Here is a 19,048-nt window from a genome sequence, read left to right as displayed (position 1 = left end):
CCGGGATCTCTGAATCTCCCACGGGAGTCGGTCCTGAAGGAGGTGAACCACAACGCCTTCTTCTGCTTCCTTCGAGGCCTCGGGGAAAGGTCGGCGGACAGGGTCTTCTCAGGACTCCCCGTGGAGGACCAAACCAAGTGCTTAGGGACTCAGTCCGGCCCAACTCCACTAACCTCTTCCAAGCACTTGCCGAGACCGGAGGCTGTGGGAGGCACCGGGGTGCTCGGTCGGCAGGAGGGGTCTTTTTCTGCAATGTATCCTTCTCTTTTTTGTTGTTTTTAATGTTTATGTATTTATTTTGAGGCGGGGAGGGGCAGAGAGAGGGAGACAGAGAATCCCAAGCAGGCTCCGTGGAGCCCGACGTGGGGCTCGAACCCACAAACTGCGAGATCGTGACCTGAGCCGACACTAAGAGTCGGACGCTGAACCGGCCGAGCCACCCCCGGGGCGCCCCTGAGCGAAATCATTCGTTAGCCCCTCTGTGACCTTGGGAAACAGAATTCACCTCTCTGGGCCTCAGTATCCTCGTCTGTAAAACGGGGGGCGATGGTGGCAACGATACCTTCCTAACAGGGTAGTTAGAAAGAACAAATGGGATTATTTTCCCCCCTTTGCGCTTTCGATAACGAATTGCTGAGCAGCGTATGGGCCAGGCCCTGAGCTGGAACACGGCACTGGCCCCCAGACACAGGTCCTTGTCCCGCGAGTCTCCAAGGTAACAGGAGAGACGGACCTAAAGCACACGACAGCACAGCCATCTAATGATCTGTGTAAACTGGGAGCCCAACCCAGCTGGGGCGGGGGGTGCGGAGGGGGCGGGCTGAGAGACCCAGGGAAGGTGACAGCCCCCCCCCAGCCCCGCCTCACATACCAGGTCGCTGAAGGCAGCACTGGCAGGGATACTGAGACTAAGCAGGGGCTGTACCGGGAATGGGAACCAGGCACCCTGGGGTCAGCAGCACTGCGGGCTCTGGCTCTGGCCCTTTAAGAACCAAGGGCTGGGGTGCCTGGGTGGCTCAGTTAGGCGGTCAAGGGTGAGGGTCTGACTCTCGATTTCGGCTCAGGTCATGATCTCACGCTCATGGGATCGAGCCCCAGCGTGGAGCCTGCTTCAGACACTTACCCTCTGCCCCTTCCCAGCTCGCGCTCAAAAAATAACAATAAAAAGAAAAAAACTAGGGGCTCAGTCGGTTGAGCGTCCGGCTTCGGCTCCGGTCGTGATCTCGCGGTCTGTGAGTTCGAGCCCCGCGTCGGGCTCTGTGCCGACGGCTCGGAGCCCGGAGCCTGCTTCTGATTCTGTGTCTCCCTCTCTCTCTGCCCCTCCCCTGCTCATGCTCTGTCTCTGTCTCAAAAATAAATAAGATATTAAAAAAAAAAAAAACTAATAAAATAAAAGAACCGAGGGCAGAGGTTGACCCTGACGGGCCCTCCTCACAGAAGTGACCCACCCCGGTCCTTCTCCTGGTCACAGGCAGGAGCAGGACCCCAGCACTGGGACTCCAAGCAGTCATGGGGCACAGAGAAGCATAGCCACACATCTGTCGGCCTGGCCAGAACCCACCGGAGGCCAGACGGGCGCCCACCTCCCCAGGCGTGTCTGGGGCCTCGCGTGGCTCACCTCGGTCCCCAGACCGGCCCCCAGCAGCGCTACCCCCAGGTGGGGTCGGCCCCCCTCCACAGGGCTAACCAGGCAGGCCTCTGCCCTCCCACCTACCTCCCCTCCACTCTGGCCCCGACACCTTCCCTAGCCCCTCAGAGCTGCCATACCCAGTTGCCTCCAGACCTGGAACACGCCGCTCCTTCTGCCCGAAACACTCTCGACACCCCCCCCCCCCATAAACCAATCCCCCCAAGACCTCTTTGTGCCTTCTCCACTTCTCCCTCAGGTAGGGCCACCAAATTTAGCATATAAAAATATAGCATGCCTGGTTAAAATTAGATTTCAGGTGAACAACGAGCAACTATTTAGGATGGCTGGCAACCCTATCCCCAGGGTTCAACTGAAACATCACCTCTTCCAGGAAGCCCTCCCAGATGCCCCTCCCCACCCCACCCCAGACCTGGTAGCCTCCCATAGCATTGCAGAACGTGCTGTCTTGACGCTTATCCTAGCCTCGTGTTTCTCCGGCCGGCTCCGAATGCCGGAAGACCAGAAATCCACCCATCCATCCAACTGCCCTGCGTCCTGGCGCCCCCAGGACCTGGCATGAGAGAGCGGATCCGCAGAGGTGTTCTGCCTCTGAAGCGAAGGGTGGCAGGGTGGCCCGAGGATACCCTTGGCCAAACTCGCCCCGCACGGGCACCCAGGCCCTCCAGCCGCTCCCTCCCAGCTGGCTGGGCCTCCTTCTCCTGAGATGCGCCCAGAACACTTCTCACGACCGCCCCCGGCTCCACAGAGCCAGGGCCAAGGAAAGACAAATCCAGGTAAGGGCGGCTCGTAGGCCCCTCTTCTGTATTTTGACGGCTGCTGTTAGTTTTAATTAAGATCGTGTTGCACTCCGGCCCAGCAAGGGCGTCCTCATGTCTGGAAATAACTGCCTCCCCATGGGGCCGTGGGGGCTACTGAGCCACGGACGGGAGGGAGGCAGGACCCTGGGGGCCGCGGGGGCAGAGGCCCAGGCAGCACGGGCTTTGAGCTCTGTCGAGCCTCGTCTGCCCAGCACACACACCATGTATTTTTGAACAGAAGGGAAGCATTCGCTTTTTCCCCCACAGTGCCAAAAATAGCCCCATCTCCTGCCTTTGAACAGGAATCTCTCGGTTCCTAACAAAGAGACAGGAGCGGGGTGGGGGGGGGGGGTTGCTGAAAGGAGCGGCCCTGTGGGCCGGCTGGACCCCTTCCTCGTCTCCCGGCCCCGGAAGGAGAGGGGGGCCCAGGTCCTCGCCGGGCCTGCCTTCTCAGGGCCCCCACCCCCCAGACAGGGTCAGCCCCCCAGCGTCAGCCCAGGAGGTCGGAGGGGGCCACACAGGAACAGAGGGTGAAGACCCGATGGGGGGACAAGCAGCTCTGTTGACTTGTTAGCTTGTGCGTTTTCCTATTTGTTCATTTCTTCCAACAGTTACGCGCCGGGCTCCTTTCTTTCCGGGAGCCGGGGGTTGGGGGGGCGGACAGCGGTGACCCCCACGACCAGACGAGTCCGTGCTCACGGTGCTCATCGCTGAGTGAGAAGGGGCCGAGCTGAAGGTGCCCCCACCACCCAATCTGGGGAGGCCACTGGCCGGTCTCTGGGCACCTGCCGTAAAGGGGCCGCTGGATGCTGGCACAAGCAGAGGGTGAACCAGAGGGGAGGGGAGGGTGAAAAGCACCTCGGAGCGACCCCTCGCCTGGGGCACGGACCCTCATTCAGCCTGGCAGGAGCCTACAAGAGGCATCTCCCATCCCCTGAGGCCGCCGGGGCTCAGAGGAAGGGGTACGGGAACTTGGGACCGGCCAGGCCCCTTTGCCAGTATTTTCACACTCGTTCGGGCCACAATCCTGGGAAGTGGGACTGTCATCATCTGCCCATTTCAGAGGTGAAGTAAGGAGGCTCGAGGGAACGAGCTTGGCCGAGGGTCCCAGAGCTCACGAGAGGAGCCGGGGTTCACCCGCAGGCCCGGCAGGACCCTGCCCGGGAGCACCTGACGCCCCACTGCGCACAAGCCATCTCAGCTCCCGTCGTCCTCCCCCACCACCCCCCTACCCCCACCCCTCCCACCCCTGCTCCGCAGAAGAGAAAGCGGAGTCAGGAGTCGGGGCTGGGAGGTGGAGAAGGAGGGATGGGAGGTGAACGCGGCTCTGGGGGCCGTCAGATCCAGGGCCCTTTCTGGCTCCCGCAGAAGCTTCATCGTTTAAAAAAAAAAAAAGAAAAGAGGCCACCTTCTGTCCCCAAAAGGCCAGAGCAGTAGGGAAGCCGGGGGAGGCTGGAGAGAGAGAAAGAGAGAGAGAGAGAGAGAGAGAGGCGCACTCTAAGCCCACTTCCTAGCTGAAAACCCAAGCCTGAAATCAAAAAAGCAGAGTGCTATTTCTGCTTTGGGTTAAACATTCCTCAAAGCCACATTCCTCCCGCCCTCCTCCTTCTCCCCTGCCAGGGAATCCAGAGCACGGTGGCCTGGTGGCCTGGACGCCCCGCCAGCTTCCCGGTGCCACCGCATGAGACCAGGAGTGCCACAGCCAGTAGCTGCCCTGCACCCCTTTCTGGGCACCCCCAACCTGGGGAGTACCGCCCCCTAGGTGGCCCCGTCAGGATACCCTTGGGCTAAGAAAAGGTGACATCCAGGGGCATCCGGGTGGCTCAGTGAGTCAAGCGCCCGACTTCGGCTCAGGTCATGATCTCATGGTCCGTGGGTTTGAGCCCCGCGTCGGGCTCTGTGCTGACGGCTCGGAGCCTGGAGCCCGCTTCGGATTCTGTGTCTCCCTCTCTCTCTCTGCCCCTCCCCCGGATGCACTCTGTCTCTCAAAAATGGAATAAACATTTTTAAAAAATTAAAAGAAAAAAAAAAGAAAAGGTGACATCCCATCACACAGACAGCAGGACGCTGGAGAAATGGAGACCCTGAGGGGGTAGCCAAAAGCCACAGCCAGTCTGGCTGGAACCAGGACCCCAGACCCCGACTCCCTTGGAGGTTCCCCGGGCCTCGTCTGATGGTGGGTCAGGAGCACCGTCAGGTCCCACCCTGGCCGGGGGACGACCGAAACAAAGCAACACACAGACACTCTGGGAAGCCCAAAGCCTTACGCAGAGGTGTTCACAGGCCTGCCCTGTGCGTGGCTCCAGACTGGGCACTGCACAAAAACAAATCCACCGCACGTTGTCCCAACCTTCAAGGAGCTTACCAGACCTCTGGCCTCTGAGGTCCCCTCTGTTGCTATGTCCCCGAGCCTCACACTGCACCTGTGGTCTCCTCCTTTGTCCAACAGACCTTTCTCGAGGTACCCAGCCCACACCAGGCACTGGCAGGTCAGGACAGCTGGGGGCGCTCCAGGGGTACCACTGGTCTCCACAGCCGGCCGTATCCTTGGGCGGCCTCTTGCTTCCCGGCCCCAGCCTGCAGGCTCCCCGGGAGCAGGGATGGGGCCAACACCGCACCAGGGGACACACCGCTCCTGAGCTCACGGGCCGGGAGGACTCCGTGAGGCAAGCACAGCGCTGGGCACCTAGCGAGCACCAGAGCCTCCGCTGGGATGGGCAGAGGCTGAGAGAGAGGCCCGACTCCCAGAGGCAGCCAAGGCCGAGGCTGCCCCAAATCCCTTGCAGGAGGCGAAACAGGCTACGGAACCAGAAGGATCCCACCCGCTGTCCGAGCTCACATCCGGCCCGGGAATCTGGGATGCCCGGCCAGCATCTGATGTCCAACAGCTGCTTGAATGCCTCCAATGTTGGGGTGTTCCCCACCCTCCTCAGCAGCTCCAAGGTCGTAAGGCTCAAAGAGACCGTGGGAGGCAGGCACGTGGTGGGGGGCGTTGTTTTGTCAGACGAAGAGCCGAGCCTGAGCCCCAGTTTGGCCACTGGCCGGCGGGGAGGCCCTGGGCGTGTCTCCGAATCTGCCCGGGGCCTCTCTTTCTTCACCTGTAAAGTGGGCACAACAGTCCCTCCTCCCCGGGTCGCGGTGACACCACAGCGGGGATAAATCTGTACTCGGGATTCAGGGCACCGCATGCTCCCTTGGTAAACGGGGGATGTCACCTTTGTTATTCTTCTCACGTCCCTCCCCCCCCCCCACTGCCCCAGGACAGACGGGCCCCCACAGACCACGGTGGTGAGGGCAGAAGGAGGCCGAGAAGGGACAGCCAGGTCGCCGGGTCCCAGGGCCAGCAACTGCGCAATCAGCTTGTGACTCAGGCTCCCAGGCTGCCTCCCCCCCCACCACCGCCGGCGCACATCCACATCTACAACCTGCACGGAGCTGCCCTCACGCACACCAGCATGCACACGCGCGTGCCCAGACGAGCCGGCCCGCCCACTCCTGACACGCGCCGCGACCCCATCACTCACACCCAGAGCACGCCCACGGGGACCGGGGCTGGCGCATGTGATCCCAGCCTCCGCCCCGCCGCACACCCACGCCAGGCGCCCACGCTTGCTCACGATCGCCCGCACACGCGGCCACGGCAGCTTCGCGGCACCCCCGTCCACGAGGGCCCGCACTCGGCCCGGGATCAAGGGCCACCTGCCTCACTCGGCGGACGGGCGGCCTGGGGCCAACCCCGATCCCCTGTGAGCCTCGGTTTCTCATCTGTAAGCGAGGACCCCCTCCCTCCCGCCCCAGGGACTCCTGGGAGGAGCTGGTGATGGGCACATGGGAGCCCTGAGCACCCCCCCCCCCACGAACCTACTGCAGAGACGCGGCTGATCCTCGTGCGTTGTTGATTACGGGTCCTCCCCCCTCGCTGATGAGCCACCAAATTCACGCCTCCACATTCCTAACCTCACCCACAGTGGACCCAACCCGCAGATGGGAAAACCAAGGCACGAGAAACTAAGAACTGTGCCTGTGGCCGCGACAGCGTGTTCTCCCAGGGAGACACCAGAGGCAGACACGGGGCCCGCTCCGTCCCCGGGGGCCCCGGTGTAGCCGCCCCACAGCAGTCTCGCCAGCCGGCAATCTGAACATTGCACAGAAAGGGAAACTGAGTCCCAGGGGGCGCTGGTGACTCCACAGTCACTGTCCAGGCTGCGAGGGCTCTGGGACTGGAGCCCAGGCAGGTGTCTCTCCGGCCCTCCAAGGCCACGTCCATGCAAGGGATCGAAAGGCCAGCGTCTCCGAGCAGGCCTTCCCTCCCCGACTCAGAATGATCCTGCCACCAGCCAGCGAGGCCAAATCCAGAGGCCCTCCTATTGGCCACTCCCTCCCAATTTAGCAGAGGGCTTGTGACCCCCCAGGGGAGGGGCCGAGGACCGCGGTCCCCTGACACCAACAGCTATGCGGCCTCTTTCCTGTGACAGTATTTACTGAGCACTTACTACATGCCGCTCCCTGTGTCCTCCTGCTGGGAAGAAGCCTGCGGTCCATCCCCGTGTCACACACCAGACGCACACCCAGAACTCAGAGGGGTCAGGGGCTGGACGGCCACGGCCACAAGACAGCAAGCTGGCCCACAAGCCCTCAACACGCTGCTGTCCTGCCCTCAGCCGGGAATCTGACCCCAATTTCAAGCTACCTGGAAACTTGGCACATGAATTTATGAGGTTCTGTGCCCTGTAAATAGACCACACCCAGGACGTGCGAAGCATTTCATCTCACGATGCCAGTAAAAAGGATGCTCTTTTTAACGGATGCTGGTTTTCTCCTTACCAGAGAGTAAGAGATATTTAGGACAAGACGAACCATCTCAGAAAAAAGCAAGACCTCACCATCTCAACCCCAACAGCCACCCCATCATGGTACGGTGGGAGGCGCCCCCAACGAGAGCCAGCCGTCCTGGGTTTCTGCCTGGTATTTGCCACATAACCTTGGGAAAGACACCTCGCCTCTCTGAGACTAGGGTTTTCCATTTGTAAAAAAGGGCACTGGACTACATGACCCCAAAGTGCCCCCTCGCTCAGAGATTCTAGAATTCTATCGAACAGTAATCAAGGGCGCCTCGGGGGCTCCGTGGGTTAAGCGCCCGACTTGGGCTCGGGTCACGATCTTACGGTTTGTGAGTTCGAGCCCCGCGTCGGGCTCTGCGCGGTCAGCACGGAGCCTGCTTCGGATCCTCTGTCCCCCTCTTTCTCTCTGCCCCTCCCCTAATCAAGGGAATGAACCCTGAAACAGCGAGCCACTCTTTTCTTCCCCCCCAAAATCAGCAATAATCCAGAAAAGCAGGAAGACTCAGTGCTGGCAAGAATGCAAGCAAACAGGCACCCTCTCGTCCATGTTCCCTGCAAATGTAAATGGGAACATACTCTCCGGAGAGTGATATAACAATTTTTCCATCAGAAGCCTTGTAAGATGTCCCCAGGCTTTAATGCCACAGCTTCATTCTGGGGCATTAAGTTCAGGAAGAGTTGGTGCAAAATTTATTGCAAAGCTGTTCTTACAAAGATTTAGTACAAGAATGTTCATCACAGCACTGTTGATATTGGCAAAAGGAGGGAAGAAAGGGAAGAAGGGAGGGAGGGAGGAAGGGAGGAAGGAAGGAAGGAAGGAAGGGAGGGAGGGAGGAAGGGAGGGAGGGAGGGAAGGAGGAAGGAAGGAAGGAAGGAAGGAGGGAGGGAGGGAGGGAGGGAGGGAGGAAGGAAGGAGGGAGGGAGGAAGGAAGGAAGCAACCTAACTGCCCAATGGCCGGGGATCAAATGAAATGTTGCATTCACATGGTACACCGCTAAAAAATAATGTTTTCAGGGGGGCGCCTGGGTGGCTCAGTCGGTTAAGCGTCTGACTTCAGCTCAGGTCACGATCTCACGGTTCATGAGTTCGAGCCCCGCGTCGGGCTCTGTGCTGACAGCTCGGAGCCTGGAGCCTGCTTCGGATTCTGTGTCTCCCTCTCTCTCTGCCCCTCCCCCGGCTGCACTCCGTTTCTCTCTCTCTCACAAATGAATAACCGTTAAGAAAATTAAAGAAAAAAAAAAAGAAAGTGCCAGAACAGGTGTGAGGAGGCAGCCTGGGCTCTGGGACCCCCGGCAAGTCCCGTCCTTCCCTGGCTTCTTCTGCTTCTCTCTGCACAACAAGGGGGCAGGCTGCAGACCCCCCACTCGGCGTGTCCTGTTCTAGAAGACAGAGGACACGTATCCCAGGACCAAGTGCCACCAGAAGTTTCAAGGGTCCCCTCAGAAGCAGGTACCGGGCTAAACCCTTCACATGGCCGTGAATCCAACTCTGGGGCCTCTGTGATGCCCGTCTTCCCCGGGAGGAAAGGAAAACTCTGGGAGAAAGCTTGCAGGAGACAGGAGCTAGAACACCCGCACATCTGGTCCCAGAGGCCTTCCACCCCCACCCCCCACCCCCGCCCCGAGACCCTGCCGCTGAACAACCCCCTTTCCCTTTCTGGCCCAGGCCCTGGACCTCAAAGCACCCTCCCGTTTGGACCCACGGAGTCACGTGAGCAGGTATCACAGACGAGCCAGCTGGGCCTCAGAGAGGGTCAGTGACTTGCCCAAGGTCACAGAGCCCGACTGAGGCCCCAGCTCCATTCTCCAGGATGCTGAGTTCTTTCCTAACAGCGGACTTGGCGTTTCTTGCCCAGATGCCCACCTTGGCGTAAAGACTCCGATCTCAACTGTGGCTGCCGCTGCGTCTCACCCTCGGGACAGAGAGGGAGCCAGGCTCCTCGGTCTTCTCCTCTTGTACCCAGGACGCGTAGGGATCACAGAAGCCGCCTTCCTCCCTCTGGGCCCTCCCTCTCCTGGGTGGCTTATTCCTAGCCTGGCCGTGGGGCCCTTCACACCCCAACCCCCTTATGTGTCCCAAACTGGGTACCAGATACCGCCCCCGCCCACGGTGATGTCTTGCCCCCTCTGGCTGAGCGGCACTGAGTGGGGGGAGGGATCATCAGAGAATATTCCTCATCTTACGCGAAGGGACGCGTCCCAAAGCCAGAGGGTCATGGTGACATCCAGCATCACCCCAGGCTCCTGACCGTGAACGAGGGTCCCCTTCTCCGCCCCAGGTGGCAGAGGCTTTAGCCGCCGGCTCCCCGGACCTCCCATTTGGAGGCCCCTCCCCTCCACAAGCTGCCGCGTGTCGGGCACCATTCTGGGCATCAGGGAAAAGGCTGCAGAGACTCAAGGTTGGCAAGCAAGGTCAAGGCAGAGCCTGGGCTGACCGAGAGCGACAAGGAGCAGGTGACCTCCTCTGGGCCCTGGGCAGAGGGTCCCAGGGGAGGGCCTCCCCTGGGGAGGATAAGGGAGGCAGGGTGGAGGGGTCTGCCTCTTGGGGCTGCCTGGCTGGGGCCCCGAAGCCTTTAAACCAATGCATCTCAGGCCACAACAAACGCCTCGAGCCCCGTAAGCCTGGTGTTTGGGGCCATCTGGCTGGTTTCCATCCGAAGGCAAGAACCACATCTCTGTGGTTCCCCACATTTCAGCGTCTGCGCCCGGCACGGAGCGAGCGCTCAGGGGACGGCAGGTCCGGGCAGACCGAGAATTAACAAGCAGGGGTGTGGGGAGACCACTGCAGGTAAAACAGGAAGCTGCTGAAATTCGGGAGAACCAAAGACCCCCCTTCCTCTCCATGCCTCCTGTGTGTTAGACACCAAGTCCAGGGCCGAGGGAGGATTCCTCTGGGGAGAGACGAACTTTGCCCGCAAGATACCTTTAAGCCCAGTTGAAGATGAAGTTGAATTGTGTAGTCAAAACCTCAGTAATGATGGCTCCCGTGCCTCCTTGACAACTGCTGTCGTGCATTCAGGAGGACCCTTCATGCCACAGGCCGCGAGTTAGGCTCTAAGGGAATTGTCCTGTTGCCGGCTTACATCCCCTGGGGAGCCAGGAGCCATGACATACCCATTTGGCAGATGAGGCAAGCGAGGTGCGGTTCGGAGAGGGGCGGGCCTGTGCCACAGCCTGGGCACGCAGGGATCAGCCCCACCGACGAGCCGGAAGAAAGTGGGCCAGACCTCAAAGAAACCGGGCTGCCGGCTGACTGCTGCTCTGGGCAGGGGGGCCCCCACCAGTGTCGAAGCCCCTCCTGCTGCTTCTGGATACGCGCCGTGCCAGGAAGGGTGAGGACTGGGTTATGGAGCAGGATGATTTACAAAACCTTATCTGCAGAGGCGGAAAAAACCTCTGCAGTGTTCGGCCTGAAAGACGGAGGGTTTTAGCTAGGCTGAATCCAGATGTGTTCGTAGACTTTCTCTGACTTCCTCACACACACACACACACACACACACACACAGACCAGCAGGACAGTCCTTCCCAGGGAGCAGGAGAATGACCACCAAGGGCGACAGCCAGCAATGACTCAGGTGCGAACATCTGGGCTCCCCTCCGGGCGCTGTGGCCAGCTGCGGTATCCCAAGGTGGCCTAGGACACCGGGTGATGCTTACGCATGCCAGGACCCCCAGAACCAGTACCGGGCTCCAACTGGGGCTCCTGGGAACCCAGATCCGCATGACAAACACCCGTCAGGATGCAAGGCCCTGGACCCGGCCCAGACCTTAAGCACGAGAACTCAGAGCGAAGCTACCGGGCACTTGGTATTTAACGGGCTCTCCAGGAGACTCTGACATTTGACGGCCCTTGCTAACTGCTCCTCTCTTGACCTCACAAATAGAACCCTCTCTCCTCCCCGCCCCTCCCCCCCCCCCCCGAACAAAAAGCAGATGACTCCAGTCCCCATCAGAAGGAAGTCCATCTAGGGCCTTAGAACAAGCTGGAGGCCTTCTCTGCTCTTCCTGCTGGGAGGCTTTTCATCAGCAAATATCTGTGGACCTACTAAGTGCCAGCACACCCAAGCATCGGCGAGCAGGACGGACAGGAGGCAAATGAACCCACCGCCACCTCCCCCAGCCCACGCCTAATAAGGGCTCTACCGAGGAAAGGACTCTGCTCGCTCTCTCCGATCAAAACTGTTCCACGTCTCCAAAGGCCTTTAAAAATAGCCCAGGCCAGCCCAGCAGCACCAGACCCCTTCCTAACAAAGCCTTGTTGACTCAACTTCTCCCAAAGTTGACAGATGTCCCCAGGGAGGGGGGGGGGGTGGACAAAATGACCGCCCCACGCCCCTTCCCATCCATAATCCACCATCACTGCCGGATGGCGGCCACCGGGCAGGGACACACAGAAGAAGACCCCCTCCGGACTTCTCCGCCTGAGCTGTGAGGTCTTTTAAGGGGCAGAACTTTGGAGACAGACTGGACTTTGCAAGTCCTGTCGCCACCCGCGGTCCCGGGTGGATCCCGGGCACGTGACTTCACCCCTGGGAGCCTTAGTTTCCTTATCGGTAAATGAGGTTGGTAACAGTGCCCACCGTGTGTAGGGCGGTTGACGATCCTATGAGCTGGTGACGCAAAGAGGCTGGCATGTCACATGCTCCATAGCGGGCAACCTGGCTTCATTCAGCTCGCAGGTGGCTCTCAGGCTCTACCACGACGGGGACGCCCCGGTGCAACCCAAGCCCACCACTCCTGGCAAAGCCTGTGGTGCCCTCTGCCTCCCCGGGCACAGGAACCTGGGAAGCCCCACCTGCCGCCTGCCTGCGGACAGCTGCGGCCCACACCTGCACAGAGCGTGAGGGAAGGCCCAGCGAATGTCACAAAACAGTAGCCAAACTGGAAAGCACCCCCTCCCAGACACACACACCCCAGGAAAGAGGGTGAGAGCAGTAAGGGACTGAGTCTCGGTCCCCAGAGCCTCCACGCTTCAAGGAGAAGCTACTGGGATGTGAGCTCTTTGCTGGAGAATTCCACTGGAGAAGGACCAGTGCCTCTCAGCGGACTAGCACCCACTCAGGAGAGCCCCCTTTGTTCCCAGCACACGGGGGCGAGGAGCATGGAGCTGAACCGTGGGCTTGGCCAGACCTGCAAACGTGCCCAGAAGACCGATGGAGGGGGGAGGGGGGCAGAGGTTGTGCAATGCACCACAGAAGCTGCCTCCCCGGCCTCCGTCAACGCAGGAGGCTGGCAGTCAATCTGCTGCCTCCCGGAAGAGTGCAGAGGAGCTAGACCCTCGCTGCTGCCCAGGTGCCCGCTCCGAATTGCAACCCATAGCCAGGGCCAGGGCCCCCTTCCGAGTCAGACACCCAGGCAGAAGCCCTTCCAGACCATGTATGGGTTCTTCTCCCCGTCCCCAAAATGAAACAGCAAGCGGTCAGGACCCAGCGCCATTAACCCCTGGCAAGCTGGGGTGTCCCCCCCCCCGGGGTGGGGGGGAAAGGCTGCAGAGAAGGGACAGGTCTGTCATGGAGACACCGAAGATCCGAGGGTACAGGACACTTGTGAAGTTGGGCCAAGTGGAGAGACACGGAGACAGCTCTAGAGAAGTCCGAAATCGGCAGACAGGGGGGTCCCACGGATGCCCCGAATGCTTACCTGTGGAGATCGCCCAGATCACCCACCCTCCCCCTGCCCCCCCCCCACTCCCCCGCTGTATAAACCCATTTTCCGGTGTGGCAGACAAGGGATAAAAAGGGGGGGGGGAGGTGGGATCAGGGCCTGGGGAGAATTCACCCCGTAAAGCCTGCAGCCCACAGGGCACCCAGGACCCCGCGCTGCCGCCTGGAGCTCTCTGACAAGCCTCGCCCCCCCCCTCCCACCCCAACACACACACGATCCGGGCCAGGGAGGGGGCGACAGGCCAACCTCGCAGCAGCAGCGGCGGCGGCGGCGGCGGCGGCAGCAACGGCAGCGGCATCGTGATGCATGAATCACCCACCCCGCTGCGCCCGTGCCAGTCCGAGCCACCGCGCAACCGGGAGCCCCCTCCCCGACCACCGCCCCTCGCCCGGGCACACCCCGGCTCTTCGGGACAGCTCTGCAGACAGTGGGGGCGGCGGGTGGGCTGGAGCCGGCCCTCCCGGCCCGGGGGTGGCCCCGCGCGCGCGGCCAGGCGGCACCGGTCCCGGGCGCGGGGAGGGGGGGGTGCGGGGGGGGGAGGGGTGCCCTAGAACAATAGGGCCAGGTGTGGGGCCGGGGGGCGCGGCCGGGGGCTGCGGAGGGGCGCGCGCCGAGGCCGGGCGGGGAGTGGCCGGGAGGGGGGAGGGGTGCGGCGGGCGCGCCCGGGGGAGGGCCGAGGGGGTCCGGGGAGAGGTCGGGGGGAGGGGGCCGCGCGCGGGGGGAGGGGCGCCAGCGGGCGGAGGCGGAGCGCGGGGCGGGGGTCCGAGCGCGCGCACTCACAGTAGGTCTTCCTGGTCAGCTCCTCCACAACTTCGGGCTTCAACTTGCTGTTGGATTTCCCCATCCTCGGCGGCCGCGGCCCCCCGCCCCCCGGCCGGACCCCGTCGGGGCGCCCGGCGGGAGCGGCTCGGCCGGCGCGGGCCGGGGCGGGCGGCGGGCGGGGCGCGCGGAGGGCCGGGGCCGGGGCCGCGCCTTTGTCTGCGCCGGGCCCGCGTGGGCCCGGGCGCGGGGGCTCCGGCGCGCGGCGCGGCGCGGCTGGCGGCGCCTCGGCCCCCACCCCCCCCTGGGTGCGGCGCGGGGCCGGGGGCGCGGGGCGGGCCGCTCGCAGGCCCGGGCCGTCCGGCCGCCGCCCTCTCCGGGCGCCGCGGCGCGGAGCTGCGCTGGGCTGGGCGCCGACGCGGGCCGCGGGGTGGCCGCGGTCGTCCCTGGTTACTGGGCTCCGCGGCACATGCTCGCTGCTGCGCTCCCTCTCGCCGCCGCCCCTGCGCTCCCCGCCTCCCGCCTCCCGCTCGCACCGGCGCGCCAGGGGTGGACCCGGAGCCGCCACTCAGCGCCCGGCGCCACCTCCCGCCCCGCACCCGCCCGGCCGGGCCTGCGCCCGCGGAACGGCGGCCCCGAGGCCACGGAGGCGGCCGGTGGCCGGGGCGCCCCCCCAACCCCCCACCCCGGCCTCGCCGGGCCCGCGGCGGGAGGGGGCGGTCACCCCGCCCCCTCTCGCGCTCCGGCCTCCCCCCCCCCACCCCCGCGGCGCGGCAGGGGTGGGGGGTGGGGGAGGGCCCGGAAGATCTGACGCGAATGAGGCCGAGTCTCTCTGCGCGGCGAAACTCATTCATTCGACGCGGATTTGTCGGGCGCTGGGGACACGCCGTGGAACGGGACGGGCGCGGTCCCAGCCCTCGCGGGGTGGGGGCGGAGCCGGGGGGGGGGCCACTGCGGGATGTCACATGTATGATGGGGGATACCTGCCGCGGCCCGGGGGAAGGTGACCTCCGAGGCCAGGGGAGGGAGGGATGGGTGGTTGGGACCGCGTTCCAGGCCCAGAAAACCTGGAGGAGGGGAGGCCTGAACCCCAGGGAGCGCTCCTCTCAGAGCACAGGGCCCCAGGCGCAGGCGGGGTAAGAGCTGATGCCCGAGAGAAGGACCAGGGCCCGTGGGGTCAGGCCTGACCCCTCCTCAAAGAGCTGGGTCTCTGGGCTTTAAGCAGAGGGGGGACAGGGTCGGATCTCCTCCAGCCTCCGTGCAGAGGGGTGGCCCCCCTGTGGAGGGGTGCTCCGGGTGGGAGCTGAGGCTGAGGCCAGTGGCCAGGGCTCCACCTGGACGGACAGAGGCAAGAGAAGACAGTCCACAAGGCCGTCCCTGGCCACACCAGCTACAATATCAACATGTTGGGACCTTTCCTGTCCCTTAACCAGCTTTATCCTTTTACGCCTTAGCAACCATCACAGACTGTCTGTGTCACTGGGTGGTTGTATTTCTTTCGCGTGTGTCCCCTCCCCCGTAGCGCCAGGCCCCTCGGGGCCAGCGTTCTTGTTTTATCTGTAGTTGTAGCTCCAACACCTGGAAGGCACCTGACTCTGCCGTGGTCACTCAGCAAACCTCTGTGATGAGAAGGTGCTGGGGGCCCGGGGGTGGACAGCGCGCGGAAGAGGCAAGGAGGAGGTGACGGGCGAGGTGGGGCTTAGAGAGCCTGGGGGAGGTGGGAGGGGAGTCCGACTCCGGATCTGTTGACGTTTAACCGGATTCCTTGGCTGCTGCTCAGAGCACCGATTCCTGGCAGGCCTGGGCAGAGGCAGGACCCACGGGAGGGCGCCGCATGGCCAGCCAGGGTGGCGGTGGCCAGTCCGGTGAGGCAGGTGAGGACATGGGGTCAACTAGTTAAAGACTCAGGTTATATTTTGAACGCAGAGACGGTAGGATCGCCTGATGGACTGGGTGGGGGACAAGGAGAAGGGAGTCAAGGTCAATGGCGAGGATTTGAACCCGAGCCACTGTTAGGACAGGTTGTCCGTTGCTCAGGTGGGGAGTGGACAGGTGTGGAGGCGGCCAGAGCAGGAGTCCGGCTCTGGCCGTGTGAAGCATGGATGCACGTTGGATGAGATGCCGAGGAAGCAGGTGATGCTGGCACCTGGAGTTCAGGGTCAAGGAGGCTGTGGCGATAAGCTGGGGAGTCGTCCTGGGACAGATGGAATTAAGAGCTGTGTGGCAGCATAAGGTCGCTAAGGAGGGAGCATGAGGACTGAGCCCTCAGAAACAGGGATGGGTCCCTGGGTGGGGGAGGGGGTCAAGGGCGGCTCCCTGAGGGTTATAAACCCGTGCGTATAGTATAATCGAATTAACTACATGCCCCTGTGAAAAGCAGTCTGAAGGCTACACCCGCTGGGTGTTGTATCAGTTGTTACCAGCATAGGTGGGAATGCAGATCACTTTGTTTTTTGTTCTCTTCTGTATGTTTCCTTGTATTTTAAAAAAAACTGGGGGCGCCTGGGGGCTCAGCCGGTTGAGCGGCCGACTGTTGATCCCGGCTCAGGTCATGATCCCAGGGTGGATCGAGTACCCCCGATGGGCTCCGCGCTGAGCGTGGAGGCCTACTTAGGGTCCTCTCTCTCCCCCTTCCTCTGCCCCGCTCCCCTGCTCGTGTTCTTTAAAAATAAAGTATATAAACGGGGCGCCTGGGTGGCTCCGTCGGTTAGGCGTCTGACTTCAGCTCAGGTCATGATCTCACAGTCTGTGAGTTCGAGCCCCGCGTCGGGCTCTGTGCTGACAGCTCGGAGCCTGGAGCCTGCTTGGGATTCTGTGTCTCCCTCTCTTTCTGCCACTCCCCTGCTCATGCTCTGTCTCTCCCTGTCTCAAAAATAAATAAAAAACATTAAAAAAAATTTTTAAATAAAATAAAAATAAAGTATATAAAATAAAAAATTGGATGTAACTCACATAACATAAGATTTACTATTCTTTTTTTTTTATTTTTTTATTTTTTTTTAAATTTTTTTTTTTTTTCAACGTTTATTTATTTTTGGGACAGAGAGAGACAGAGCATGAACGGGGGAGGGGCAGAGAGAGAGGGAGACACAGAATCGGAAACAGGCTCCAGGCTCTGAGCCATCAGCCCAGAGCCTGACGCGGGGCTCGAACCCACGGACCGCGAGATCGTGACCTGGCTGAAGTCGGACGCTTAACCGACTGCGCCACCCAGGCGCCCCAAGATTTACTATTCTAAAGCGCACAGTTGTGTGGTCTCAGCATATTTGCTGGGTTGTGCGACCATCGCCACTACTAAATTCAGAAACTCCTCTGTATTTTAGACAGACTGTTTTCTGCAATTAAACACACTGCTTTTGAATAAGACAAACATTTGGTCAAGTCGTTTTGCTCATGTGCAGGTAGCCCAGGGAAGGTGCCTTCCCGAGTCACCTGCCAGAGTCTATCGATGACCCAGATGCCCAGCCGCCATCCAGACAGGGGCGGGACTGAACGAGATGGGGGCGTGGCCTGAGAATCCGCATCTTAACCCAGCCTCTAGATCTCCCCCTGCCTTTCAGCAGAGAATCCCTTGTCTTGTTTTATAAGCTGGCCTGGGAGTGTGACCCCAGAAGCTTGCTCAGTAGTTCTTCCAGAAAGCCCTCGGGGAACGAAAATGACGTACGTGGGGTAGGCAGAGGCTGGATCAGATATTCCCTATGTCACTGCATCTTGGGCAAGGGTGACCTTCCCGGCTCCGGCCCAGTCTCTTCCGAGCCTTAGCCTGCGTATCTGGTGTGCCACGAGGCGTGTCCATTTGAGTGTCCCCCAGATCCATCAGGCCAGAAACATAACTTATCACCCCACCCCCAGAAAAGGATCTTCTCTCCTGAGGCAAATGGCTTCTCCTATTCTCTGGGGCTCTAGCCAGAAATGTACAACATCTTAGACCCCCTGCCCTCCCAGGGACCCCACTCTCTAGGTCCGTCCAATACACCTCGGCCATTGGATGTCACTCCCTAAATAGACCTCAAGGCCGAACACTTTATTCCATCCCCCACCCCCAGCCAGGCTAATCCAGCCACTGCCCTCTCTGAGCCGCCTTCTCTCCTGACTCGCCGCTCATCGACTTTGCTCCGCCAGGGCTGTTGTCCCCTCCCGTGCTGTAGCGACTGCCTAGACGTGCCGTGTCCAACACAGAGACCCCTCCCATGCAAATGCCACTGAGCACGTGAAAGGTCGCCAGATCCCAAGGAGATTTGAAGCTGTGTACAAAATAAAAAGAATGAAAAATATCTCATTCCTATTTTTCAAAAGGTAATTGCATATCGAACTGGTAATACTTTGGATGTAAAGTTTCACTACCTTAATTTTTTTTAATGCTTTATTTATTCCTGGGAGAGAGAGAGAGAGAGAGAGAGAGAGAGCATGCACAGGGGAGAGCCAGGGGACAGAAGATCCAAAGTAGAGCGGACTCCACGCTGACAGCAGTAAGCCGGATGCGGGGCTCGAACTCACGAACCACGAGATCATGACCTGAGCCACAGGTGGACGCTCAGCCAACTGCTCCACCCGGGAGCCCCACGGTATCAATTTTTAAGTGCCTACTAGAAACTTAAAAGTTGCACATGATGGGCAGTGCTACTTGATGTCCCTTCAGGTCTCCACGTAAACATCACCTCCGTGGAGCCTTCTTGGCTCCCCCGGGTGAACTCCAGCCCCCCTGGTCCTTGGGGTTGCGGGCACTTTATATGATAAAGAGGTGTGTCCGGGGAAATCCTTTCCTTTCCACAGGCCTCGGGTGGTTTGGGGGTGCAAATGGGGAGGGTGCCCAGGGCAGTGTCAGCTGCGGGGGGTGGGGGTGCTGAAATTTGACCCAGTGGAAGGGGGATATGGGAGGAGGAGGGGTCCCACTGAACCTCCAGCGTGGAACGTAACACCCTCCCCCCCACCCTGGTCCTGTCCCTCAAGCACCATGTGGCTTTTGGCAGATCACTTCCTATCTCATACGCTAATCTGGTCTTCTCATGGGGGGGTGAGTTTATGATGATCAAAAATGCTTTGCACAAGCACAGGATGCAGAGTTAATACCTTCAACCTATCAAGAACTTGCTGGGGCGCCTGGGTGGCTCAGTCGGTTAAGCCTCCCACTTGGGCTCAGGTCATGGTCTCGCGGTTTGTGAGTTCGAGCCCCCGCGTCGGGCTCTGTGCTGACAGCTCAGAGCCCGGAGCCTGCTTCGGATTCTGTGTGTGTGTGTGTGTCTCTCTCTCTCTGCCCCTCCCCTGCTCACATTGTGTCTCTGTCTCTGTCTTAAAAATAAATAAACATAAAAAAAAAAAAAAAACTTTCTAAGCCA

General features: G+C 60.9%; 1 protein-coding gene across 1 annotated transcript in view; it reads right to left on the bottom strand.

The window, feature by feature from the left end:
- The window catches only part of NCS1 (neuronal calcium sensor 1), a 51,980-nt gene extending 38,090 nt beyond the window's left edge, over positions 1–13,890 (bottom strand). Inside the window, exon 1 of the mRNA XM_045469899.1 lies at positions 13,734–13,890. Coding sequence (XP_045325855.1) covers positions 13,734–13,797 — 64 coding nt within the window. The 5' untranslated portion in view covers positions 13,798–13,890. The remainder of the gene's footprint in view (positions 1–13,733) is intronic.
- Positions 13,891–19,048: the final 5,158 nt, after the last annotated feature.

The sequence above is a fragment of the Leopardus geoffroyi genome, chromosome D4 (assembly GCF_018350155.1).
Source record: "Leopardus geoffroyi isolate Oge1 chromosome D4, O.geoffroyi_Oge1_pat1.0, whole genome shotgun sequence".
Lineage (NCBI taxonomy): Eukaryota > Metazoa > Chordata > Mammalia > Carnivora > Felidae > Leopardus > Leopardus geoffroyi.
The sequence above is the reverse complement of the archived record's forward strand: the minus strand, read 5'-3'. Positions and strand labels throughout refer to the sequence as shown.